General features: G+C 63.0%; 1 protein-coding gene across 10 annotated transcripts in view; it reads right to left on the bottom strand.

The window, feature by feature from the left end:
- The window catches only part of ADGRB1 (adhesion G protein-coupled receptor B1), a 95,947-nt gene that overhangs the window by 20,997 nt on the left and 62,683 nt on the right, over positions 1–12,267 (bottom strand). For all 10 annotated transcript variants that reach the window (XM_074387230.1, XM_074387232.1, XM_074387231.1 and 7 more), the window contains 4 exons: positions 5,463–5,566; positions 2,691–2,793; positions 1,544–1,694; positions 970–1,039 (listed from right to left, as the gene is read on the bottom strand). In XM_074387230.1, the coding sequence (XP_074243331.1) occupies positions 970–1,039; positions 1,544–1,694; positions 2,691–2,793; positions 5,463–5,566 (428 nt within the window). The remainder of the gene's footprint in view (positions 1–969; positions 1,040–1,543; positions 1,695–2,690; positions 2,794–5,462; positions 5,567–12,267) is intronic.

The following is a 12,267-nucleotide window of genomic DNA, read 5'->3' as shown; positions in this document are numbered from 1 at the left end:
CCAGCTCTCTGGACACCACCCATGGCGTCCACAGAAATCGCAAACCCAGTAAGGACAGTTCCCTCTACCCTGAGCAGCTAAGCCATGTTGTCTGTCAAACAAACTCCTCTTCGTCCTTCAGAACCCCACTTCTATGTCCCCATCCCCTCCTAATCACTCCCTGGTTCCAGCAGGCTAAGTATCTCCCTACCACCACTCTGACAGGGTGGTGCTCTAGGGCCCCGCCACAGCCTGTCCCCTGTCCCCGGGGCTCCACAGTGAGCCAGGCGGGCTCTGACGCTCCCACTGAGCCGGCATCCAACACTACCTCCTGCCTCTCGTTCACCCTCCCCCGCTTCCCTGCAGCCACTCCCTTCCCCCAAGCCTCGGCTCCCCTCCCCCACCCCAGTTCTTCTGCCCATCCCGAGCCCCAGACCCTCTCTCCCTACCTTGGCAACCATATTGCCTCTAGGATGACCCCAAACTTCCTGGCCTGTCACTTAAAGCACCAAGGACCTGGCCCAGTTGACCCTTCAGGGCCTGTGACTTCATCTGTGACATAAGCCCCCGACTCCTGCCCTGCCCGCCACAAGCCTGCTGCGGGGGTGTGCCCAGAGCTGTTGAATCTCAAACAGCCCTCCCTCTCACCAGCACTGTGCAGAGGTGGGCTCCCCACTGAGCAGACGGGGAAACTGAGGCTCAGAGTGGCCAATGGACCTGTCCAACTGACAGAGGAGAAGGTCCCGATGGCCCGACTTCTTTCAATGCTGCTGCCCACGGCTCACTGCCAGGGAGAAGCTGGCTGACCAATGGGGAGGGGCTGCCCAAAGGGGCTCAGCCAGCAGCCCCTGGGGCCCCACCCTCCCTGAGCCTCTGTGAGATGGTCAGCCCCACACAGGGGGACGACACAGCCGGCCCTTGCCTTCCAGGGAGGCGGAAGGCTCTGGGGGTCCATGTGGCCATCCACCACACCCCCAACCCCCGACTCACTAGTTCATGGTGCTGTACCCTTTGGCCTTGGTGAATCCCACGGAAATGGCCACAACCAGCGCAGGGAGCCCTGGAGAAGGAGCAGAGAAACAGCGTTGACGCCACCCAAGTCCCGGCCAGACTCCACCTTCTCCCAGCCCTGCCTTGGAGGCTGGGGGCCAGGCAGGCACTTCTGAAGCCAACAGAGGATGGGGCGGAGCAGGAGATGGGGCAGAAGGTGAACAAGGCGAGGGCCCTTGGAGCCGGGTGCCGGGTGGACCAATGGGCAGAGAACACACGGGGCGCCAGGCCCACGTGACTCGCAGAAAAACCAGGAATCGTCTTTCTGTGAATGTACGTCCCGAGCGGTGCACTGGACATACTTGTGCCAGAAACGTTTTCATTATGTAGACATGAAAGGGAACTGGGTGTCCCACGGAGAAATGAGGGCCCAGAGGGAGAAACCCACCCAAGCGGCTGCCGAGGCCCCAGGGGTCCGCAGGGGACGGGCAGAGGAGGGGCTGCCAGGGCAGAACAAGCAGCAGGGCCAGGAGGCAGGATGCCCGCCGGGAGGGTCGGGGAGACCGCCGCTCACCCCAGCCCAGACAGAGGAAGCGCTTGCGGATGAGGCGGTTCCGGAGGTGGCCCGTCACGGCCATGTAGGACTGCCAGGCCTCGGTCAGCACCCAGCAGAAGGAGGACAGGAAGAAGAAGTGCAAGAAGGCGGCCACCAGCGTGCACACCACCTGCGGGGGGCCAAGGGCGGGGCAGGCTGGGCAGGTGCTCCCTGGCTCCACGCCCGCCCCGACGGAGTGCCCATCTGCAGCTGGAGGCCCAGCACCCAGCACCCTGGCCGGGATCCGACCAGATCCCCAGGCAGAAGGCAATGCAGAGGTCCCCGCCCCGGCCCCTGCCCTGAGATGGGCTGCTGACCGTCTAAGCCCCCCTGGGACAAAGAGACCCTCCCTCCCCCGTCTTCCTGAGCAGCATTCACAGCCACGTCAAATGCTAAGCCAGGGGCCGTCTCAGAAGTCCAGGTACAGGAGGGGGTGAGCCCAAAGCCCAGGGAGGGCGTGTCATACCTCAAGGACACCCAGCAAGTCACAGACAACCTGACCCACCCCGCAACCCTGAGCTTTGCTGCAGCACGCACAGGCCCTGGGGCCAGGCCTCCTCTGTCTCACTGCAGGCCTTCTGGCTTGATCCTCTCCCCTACATTTTCAGGGTGGCCCCTTGAGGAAGCAGAGGCCCCCACCCAAAGGCCGCATCTGCCAGATTTAGTGGGAAGGGGAGTCTGGGGGGCGCAGGCAGGAGCCCACCGTGAGCTGTCAGCTTCAAGGCTGGTAAGGGTTGGGTAAGAGGGTGGACCGTGGGAGCCTCTGTCACCACAGTGTCATTTGTCTTTGGTGCCACTCCCTAGTCCTGAGGCAGCACGAGCTGAGGCCGAGTCCACCGCCCACAAGGGCCTGGGTGGGCTCATCCTGGAGGGCCCGTCCAGCAGAGACGCTGGGACACAAGCTGCCCTTCTCCGCCAGCTGGCCAGCCTCCCACAGGCCCCTGCAGCCACAGCAGAGGGCGGGCACTCCCTGCAGCTGGGGCAGCCTCCTCCTGCAACCTACCCCCCAATGCCCTCTGCCTGTCTGAGTTTCCCAGAGATCCTATGGCCCAGGCCCCTCCCAGGGTCCGTCCTCACTCCACCCGAGCGTCCTGGGAGGTGCACGGCAGGACGCCAGGCTCCCTACCTTGTTGCGGGTCTGGGTCTGCCCAATGAGGATGAGGGCATTGGACGAGATGATGGACAGGCAGAAGTTGATGAGGATGACAGACCGTTCTGAGCGAATATACCTGTGGGAGAGTGTGGGGGCCCAGGATCGCCACCCGACAGAACCCCGTCTGCAGACGCCCTGAGGTCCTGTGGCCGGCACCAAGGCCAGGGTCCCACCCCGCTTCCTGCAGTCATTGTCACCAACAGCACCACCACCACCATCACCATACGATCATTGCCACCGTCATCATTATGAATGCAACCTTCGCCACCCTCACAGTCACTGCCAACACCACCACCACCGCCATCACACAATCATGGCCACCATCACCATTACCAACACAACCATTACCACCATCACGATCACGACGACCACCACCACCACACCATCACCATCATTACCATCACCACACCACCATCATCACTCATGACCACCATCACCACTACCAACACAACCATCACCATCACAGTCACAATCACTAACACCACAACACCATCACCACCATCACCATCATGACACAATCATTACCATCACCACTAACAACACAACCACCACCACCACCAGACCATCAACACCATCGCAAGCACCACACCACAACCATCACACAATCACTACCACCATCACCAACACAACCATCACCACCATCACCACCATCACAATCACTACCACCAACACCACACCATCACCACCAACACCATCCCCACAATCACCAGCACCACCACCATCACTCCCATCACCACCATCATCACCATCACTATCAACACAATCACCAGCACCACCATGACCACCATCATCACCACAAACACCACCACCACCACCATCCTCATCACCACCATCACAACCACCACCACCATCACCACCACCAGTCACCATTACCATCAACATGACCACCAGCACCATCACCATTACCACTACCATCACCATGAACACCACCACCAGTCACCATCACCACCATCACTATCACCATCACCACGAACACCACCACCATCACCACCACCACCATCATCACCATCACTATCACCACAAACACCACCACCATCACCACCATCACTAACAACACAATCACCAGCACCATTACCATCATAATCAACACAACCACCAGCACCATTACCATTACCATCACCACAAACACCACCACCATCACCACCACCATCACCATCATCACTATCAACACAATCACCAGCACCATCACCATTACCACCATCATCACCACAAACACCACCACCACCATCACTATCAATACAATCACCAGCACCATCACCACCATCACCACAAACACCATCAACACTATCACCACCACCATCACCATCACCACCACTATCAGCACAACCACCAGCACCATCACCATTACCATCACCACAAATACCACCAGCACCACCACCATCACTGTCAACACAATCACCAGCACCATCACCACCATCACCACAAACACCAACACTATCACCACCACCATCACCATCACTATCACTATCAACACAACCACCAGCACCATCACCATACCATCACCATCACCACCATCACCACCACCACAATTACCATCACCATCATTATCAATATAATCACCAGCACCATCACCATCACCACCACCACCACCACCACCAGCAGCACCACCAGCAGCCCTTAGGGACTGAGGTCCACCCAGGTGGAGAGCAGAAGGCCCAGAGCTGAGCCTCAGGGGCTCTGACGTGGCCCTGATGTGCTGCATGACCTTGGGCAGGTCACGTTCTCTCTCTGGGCTCCCACTTCCTCATGGGGGACTGTAGAACTGTCCCTGCTGGCAGCTCCCGGGGCACAGGGATAGCCAGGAGAGCTCACCAAGGGGGATGCTTTGAAAATTGTAGGCAGAAATCCTCCTCAGAACTCAGCACATCAGAGGTGAGTTCAGAGCCCCTGAACCCCAATCCCCAGACGTTTTATGAAATTGAGGCCTCGGGGAAAGGCAGGCCCAGGAGAGAGGAAACGCCATGGTTCCCCTAGAGCCCGGTGGACGCTGTGCCCTCGGGCAGGACCACAACCCGGTCACTGTCTGCGGGAAAGCTGGGCCACCCTCCCCGCCAGCCACATCGACCTCTCGGTGCCCGACCTTGGGCAGCAGCCAAGCAGTCAGTTCCGATTATCGGCTGACATCGTGCTGCCTAGGGAGCTGGACCGTGTGTCCTCTGGACACGCTGGGAGTCCCCGCTCAGCCCCACGGGCAGTGACCTTGAGTTCTTGCTCCCTGTCCCACACCTGTACTCAGTGAGACAGGAGCAGGAATCAGGGAGATGGGACGAGTGCCTGGAGGCACACCCACACACTCACAGGCATCAGCGGCCTGCCCAGGCCACGGGGTGGCCCCAAACACCCGCCCAGCACACTCGGAACAGACAGCAGCTGAGCTCTGTGGCCCTGGGAAAGGGAGTTTAGGTGGGGAGTGAGCAGAGGCTCCGGGGACCTGCTGGTCTGAGGACAGACAGGGCAGTGAGGAAGTGCAGGCAGAGGGGGAGGGAACACAGGCTGGCATCGCCAGGGAACATGTTCAGGGAGGACAGTAGCACCCGGACCCGCCCCTGCATTTGGACATGGCCGAGTATGTGGGGCACCCTTGGAGGGGCCACAGCCCGGCTGCGTCTGTGATACAGGCGGAGGTGACTGGGAGGTGAGAACAAGGGAGGGAAGGGCACCCAGACCCCTCCCGTGACCTCAAGGGGAAGAGGTGTGGGTGACAGGTGCCAAGGCCGCCCATGCCCAGCACCTGGGGGCACCCACCTCCACACAGACACGTAGATGATGACCAGCATGAGCAGGGTGAGTGAGGACACGCCACAGCCCACGATGAGCGTCACGGACGGCAGGGTCGCCTTTTCCATGTTCTGTGAAAACCGGGGAAAGACCTTGGGGAGTGATGCGCCCCGCACGCCCACTCTGCAGACCTGAAGACTGAGGCCCGAGAGGCCTCAGCCCCCAGTCACACCCCCAGCGTCCAGCCCAGCCCCTCCTCCACCTCCTCCGCCCGCCCCCTGCAGAGGCCCCCAGCTCAGGCCCTCCAGAACTCCCTTTTGGGGCTGTGCCCTGTGAGGATGGGCCCTTCGCCCATGCCCCAGTCACACGCCAAGTCCGATGGCAGATGAGTCTTTGCCGCCATCATGCCACGAACCCCCACCACTTCCAGGCAGGCGCCACCCCCACACTGCAGATGGGGCCAGGGAGGTCCAGGCCCACCGGCTCGCACTGTCCTCTCGGGCCCAGGCTTTGAGACACCCGGGGCGGAGCAGCGGCTTTGGCTCCAGCCCACCCCCATCCGAGATGCCATCCAGCCAGGCGGACACCCCATGCCCACCCGTCCCCCACAGCTCCGACGCATCCCTGTCAGCTTCCTTGCACCAAAGCCCCCCTCCTCGGCACTGCAGGTACCTCTGTGTCCCTTCCACAGCCCCTCAGTCCCCTGCAGCTTCCAGGCCCAGCCGCCAGCCTACCACCAGTCACCGCCCCCACCTCTAGCCCTGCCCCCTGCAAACGCCTCTGCAGGTGCAGGGGAGGGACGGGGAGGGGTTTACCAGTGCACAGGAGGGCACCTCTGCCTGCTCAGAGGCCGAGAGTGTGGCAGCTGGGTGCCATCTGGATGCTGGGGTTCCTGAATAAAGTGGGCCCTTCCTCCTCACCACCTGGGAGGTACTTAGTTGAGGTGACTGCCCCTCCCTAGGGAGGGCCCCCACTCCTCCCTGACTCTTCTACCCTGGGCATCGTCTGAATGCCACACCTGGCTCTGCAAAGGCCACCAGGCTGGCCCTGACCCTGGCCAGCCTCCCTCTCTAGCCCCCGAGGCCTCCTTGGCCCCCTCAGGGCTCTTTCCTGGCGGTACCCCCAGAAGACCCTTCCCACTTCCCATGGCTGCGCCTCTGACCACGCGGCTCATCCCCTCCTCAAAAGGACCTGGTCCAGCGACAGACCCCCGCTTCCTGACCCCGTGCCCCACACAGCCCCGGCACGCCAGGCCTGAGGACGGACCGGAAGTCAAGTGGCTGAAGGGGCGTGCACGGCTGGGGAGGGGACTCAGGCTGGCATCACCTCTCTACGGATGAGTTCACCCTGAGCCACGGCGCAGCCCGTCACCCAAGTCGTGAGCCAGGCTGAACTGCCGTCCCGGGGCTCACAGGCACACAGCAGGCGGGGATATGCGTGTGGGGGCGTGAACAGAGGCCCCTGCACACAGAGCTTCAAGATGGCTCCAGGAATTCAGGAGAATGAGCCTGCAGTCCCTCTTCAGGCCCTTGAAAGGAGGCAGAGGTGATCGGCCAGCCAGGAAGGCGAGGCCTGGGGAGGAGGGGGTGCTTAGGGCACCCCCCACCCTGAAGCTGACGCCTTCCTGGACCCCACCCCAAGTCTGCTGACCCTGGCATGCTGCCCTGTCGCCTAAAGCCCCGGGCAGCCCTTCTTGCCCCTGTCCCCGTGTGCTCGGCATCCCGAGCCTGCCCGGTGGCCGTGCAGCCCCACCCACCCCAACCTGGGCCCCCTTTCCCCTCAGCCATGCCTGACGGCGGCGGTGCTCTGTGCTCTCACCAGCAACATAAGCTCCTGCGCCTGGACTGCTCTTCCCTGCACCGCCTCCTCCAGGCGGCCTCCCCTGCCTCCCAGGTCCTGCTGGTGTGCCCCCGATCCAGTTCAGAGCCCCTGCTGTCGTGGCTGCTATGCCCACGGCTGAGTGTCCTCCATGCCCCTGAGCCCCAGAGGGCCCCGCCCAGCAGGGATGCTCAGTCAACGTCACGAGCCAGTTGAATGAAGATGGGGAAGGCAGAATCCAGAAAAGCAAAGGAGCTGGTTCAGCGTTACCGGACGGCACCGCGGAGGGTCCCGCTCCAAAACAAACCGAGGTTTCCGGACGGTCAGCGTCATCGCCAGGCCTCCCGGCTCAGCCTCGCTGGCCTCTGCCCTGGCTGGGTAACCTCAGGGCCCCACCTGTCCCGGTCCTGTTCAGTGTGGGCTGCCTCGCTGCTACCTCCCGGGGCCACCCGCATCCTCCCACCCTCCTGGACCTGCCCGGCTCACAGCAGTCTGCACTTCGGCCTCCATGAAGCCGGCAGCGGCACCTGAATCAGAGTGTGCCAGTGCAGCCCTGGGGAGTGCCAGCCGAAGCCCCGGCCCGGTGAGGGCCTTGGCCATGGAGGATCCTCCACCCCCCATCCTCCCTTGCTCCTCCCGCCTCAGCTCCTCCCAACTCCACTCCAGGCCCAAATGAGGCCTGAAGTCACACACTTGAAGCTCTGTCCTAGGGGTGATGCAGGCCACAACCCTGACAACACAGACACACACACCCAGGGCCACACACACACCCCTGGGGCCCACACAGACACACACACCGGGGGCCACACGCGCAGGTACCTGGAGCCATACACACACACCCGGGGCCACACAGACACACTCGGGGCCACACAGACACACCCAGGGCCACACACACACAGCCCCAGGGCCACACACACACACACCCGGGGCCCACACACACACACCCGGGGCCACACACGCAGGCACCGGGGCCACACACACACACACGGGGCCACACAACACACTTGGGGCCACACAAACACACACACTCGGGGCCCACACAGACACACACCTGGGGCCCAGACACACACACCCGCGGACACACACACACACACACACACACACACACCCAGGGCCACACACACATACCCGGGGCCCACACAGACACACACACCCGGGGCCCACACACGCAGGCACCCGGGGCTACACAGACACACACACCCGGGGCCACACACACACACTTGGGGCCCACACAGACACACACACTGGGGCCCACACAGACACACACACCAGGGGCCACACGGACACACACACCTGGGGCCTCACACACACACCTGGGGCCCACACACGCAGGCACCCAGGGCCACACACACACACGGGCCCTCCCCCTACACACATGCACACACCCAGGGCCACACACACACACCTGGGGCCACACAGACACACACACCTGGGTCCCACACAGACACATACATCTGGGTCCCACACATGCAGGCACCCGGGGCCACACAGACACCCTTGGGGCCCACACAGACATACACACCCGGGGCCACACAGATACACACACCTGGGGCCCACACATGCAGGCATCCAGGGGCCACACAGACACACTTGGGGCCCAGACAGACATACACACCCGGGGCCACACAGTTGCACACACCAGGGCCCACACAGACGCGCACACCTGGGGCCCACACACACAGGCATCCAGGGGCCACACACACACTTGGGGCCCACACAGACATATACACCCAGGCCCCCCTACACACGCACAAACCTGGGGCCCACACAGACGCACACGCCCGGGGCCCACACGGACGCACACGCCCGGGGCCCACACGGACACACACACCCACGGCACAGATGCACACATGCAGGTCCCGCACAGACACACGACTGACACCCCCACACCTGGCACTCGCCTCCCGGGCCAGGCTGTCCTGCCTGAGCACGCCAGGTGCCACAGCTCCAGCTGTGCCTCCCCGGAACAAGGCTCACCTTCCCTTCGTGCACAGAAGCCCTGTCCGCCACCAGGCTTTCAAAAGCCGCTGCCTGCACGCAGGCCCCTCGAGCCACCCAGGTAGCCTTGCTCACCTCCACTGCCCACACTACGCTCTGGGCGCGCAAGCTGGGAACAGCGACACGGAGCCCCGTCGGAAAGCCTGCTCAGCACCTCTCCTGCCTGCCACAGCCTGGCGCTCAGGCCTCCCTCTAGTGGTCCTCTGGGATTGAAGTCCTATCGCAGTGCCCCTGCCAGCTCTCCCACCGCCCCCCTGACCCCTCCCCTCCCCGCCTGGCTCGTCAGCCCCTGGTAACTTCACCAGTGCAGAACTGAGGCCCAGGGCTAGGAGGCCAGCTGGATAGGGACAGGTGGGAGACAGGGTGACCCCGGTAAATGTTTCCAAGACACTGGGCTGGCCTGAGGCCGGCATGCCACGAAGGTCACAGGCGGCCGAGTAAGTGGCTCACGCCTGCTCCGAGGCTGGCTCGGGCCCAGGCCTCTGTGGCCATCTGCTTCCGCCTGCCCTCCTTAGGCCTGGCAGCCGAGAGCCCGCCAGCTCTCCCGCCGCCTGCCTGAACCCTCTCCTGCCCGCCTGGCTCATCAGCCACTCCCCACGGCCCTTGCTCAGCAGCTTCTGTTCCAGGCGACGGAGAAGGGACGGGCAGTGGCCCGGGCAGGCGCAGGGGTCCCAGAACTGCAGGCTCTACTAGGAGGGCTAGGCTGAGACCAGCCTCAGCTCACGCCGAGGGGAGGCAGAGCCAGGCTGGGCCCCTGCCGGAGACTGGTTCAAGACAGGCGCAGCCGCCCAGGCCCCCGCCCACGCCAGGCCCCTGCCCTGCACGCTCTCCCTGACCGTCAGGTGCCTGGCTCTCCTCTCGGGCGGAAGTTGCCACCTCACAGAGGCCCTCCCTGCACACTCGGTCTGAACCAGCCCTCGGCTCTCTGCCCCATCACCTTCACTTAACCCTCTCCAGGGTCCCGGCCGCTGCCCCCACCAGTGGCTTTTCCTGGTTGGTGACAGAGTGACTGCCAATTTCCACCCCACAAACTCCTGACTCCCAGTCTTCTCCTGAACACTGTATCCACCCTGTGCCCCCTAAGGACTCATTTCTACCCACAGCACCTTCGTCCCGTCACCACCCCAACACCATCTATGGCTCCCACATGCTCACAAAACTAATTCCCGACTCTAACCACAGACTAAGCCGTGAACCCGTCGTACACTGAATCCTGACCTGGATCACATCCCGAGCCCCAATTCCCATCACACCCTGGTCCCTGAACGCAGCCATGCACTAAACGCTGACCCAAGTACATTCTGACCCTGGATCTCAGCCATACTCTAAGTCCTGACACTGGTCACATCCTGAGCCCTGAGCCCAGTCACACCCTGAGCCTTGATCCCAGTCAGGCTGTGAGTGTTGCCCTTGTGCACACACTGAGCCCTGATTCTGGTCACATGCCGAACCCTGACCATGATCACACCCTGAGCCCTGACCCTGGTCACACACCGAGACCTGATCCTGGCTGCAAATGAACTCTGACCCTGGTCACAACCTTCTAACACAGTCTGAGGCACATCACAGCCGCAATACCGCCAACAACTGGCTTTTCAGACCCTTTACTACACCCCAGCCTGTGTCGAGTGCCATAAATACATCACCTAGTTCAGTCCCCACCACGCTGAGGCAGGTGGCATCATCCGCCTGACAGGTGTGACTCAGAGCGGTTACTCAACCTCCTGGCCGTCACAGGCCTGCAGCGGCAGAGCCGGCATCTGCACCAACACCCTGGCTCTAGGCCAGCGATGGAGGGGGCTCCTGGCTCTCACCTCCCCTCGTTCCACCACCCTGCCCGGATCTCATCCCACCCGGGATGCCTACAGACCAGCCTCTACCAGCACCTCAGGCCATCTGGTCAGCAGCCCCTGCAGCCCCTCGGAACCCCCAATGCCACAGCCTCTGCCCACTCTGACCAGAGTCCCCACACCCAGCATGTCCATCCAACCCTAGCCAGGCCGAGCTGGGCAGCAGCCCTCTGTCTCCCCGTCCAGCCCAGCTCACTGGGGTGCCTCCCCACTGGTCCGCTGGGCTAACGCTCGTCACTCTTGCTGGGACCCCGGGGCACCCAGGCCCACTGCTCTCCCCTCGCCTCCCAGCCTCCCCCCAGTCCACTCTGGCTGCTGGGCTCTGTGCCTCTCCTCGCCTGTGCCCGCTTCCTCCCCCTGCAGTGGCTGCGACTCACACCACAATGCTTGGCTGGTGAACTCCTGCACACCCCTCAGGACCCCACTCCAAACCCCGGCCCCACGCACACCTCCCCACACCACACTCAGGAGGGGAGGTGGCTGTGGCCACGCACCCAGAGCCCACCCAGAGCCCTCCTCATTCCCCCGGGCAGCTGTGGACCTGTGTGTGCCACACCCGCCTCCCACATCCGCCCCCGCACCCCAGCCCCAGGCCCTCGGAGGGACTGGCGTGGTGGACAAAGGAGCACGCCAGTGGCGGGCTGCACAACAGCAGTCTCCCTTCCCTCTCGGGCCCTCCCCGCAGCATCCAGGGCCAGCCCTTGCCGGGCAGGCAGAGGTGCTGCGGAAAGCAGAGGAAGACTCCAAGAGGCTCTGGGGCCAGCAAGCGCCTGCCAGAGGCTGCGCCCACCCTGGCTTCTTCCTGGGATGCTGGCTCTCAGCTCACACCCCTGCTGGTGCCCAGAGCCCAATCTGAGCCACAGGTGGTCTGACCTTGCAGTGGAGCCAACCACCCTCCCACCTCACAGATGAGGACACTGAGCGGCCCCTCGAGGTCCAGGCAGCCTGCCCTCGGCGCTGTGGCTCTGCGGACACTGGTAGCCCATGCCCCGGCCTCAATGCCCTGTCTGGGAGAGGGGAACAGGGCACCCACCATGCCTGCTGGCATCCTGCCCTGTCAACACCAGTGTGGGTGAGCTGAGCTAACTCTAGAACCCCCCCCCCCACTAAAAAGGTCCAGGACTGTGCATCTGGCTGCCTCCACCCCCGACTGCCACCCCGCAGAG

This window comes from Saimiri boliviensis, chromosome 15 (genome assembly GCF_048565385.1).
Source record: "Saimiri boliviensis isolate mSaiBol1 chromosome 15, mSaiBol1.pri, whole genome shotgun sequence".
Taxonomy (NCBI): domain Eukaryota; kingdom Metazoa; phylum Chordata; class Mammalia; order Primates; family Cebidae; genus Saimiri; species Saimiri boliviensis.
The sequence above is the reverse complement of the archived record's forward strand: the minus strand, read 5'-3'. Positions and strand labels throughout refer to the sequence as shown.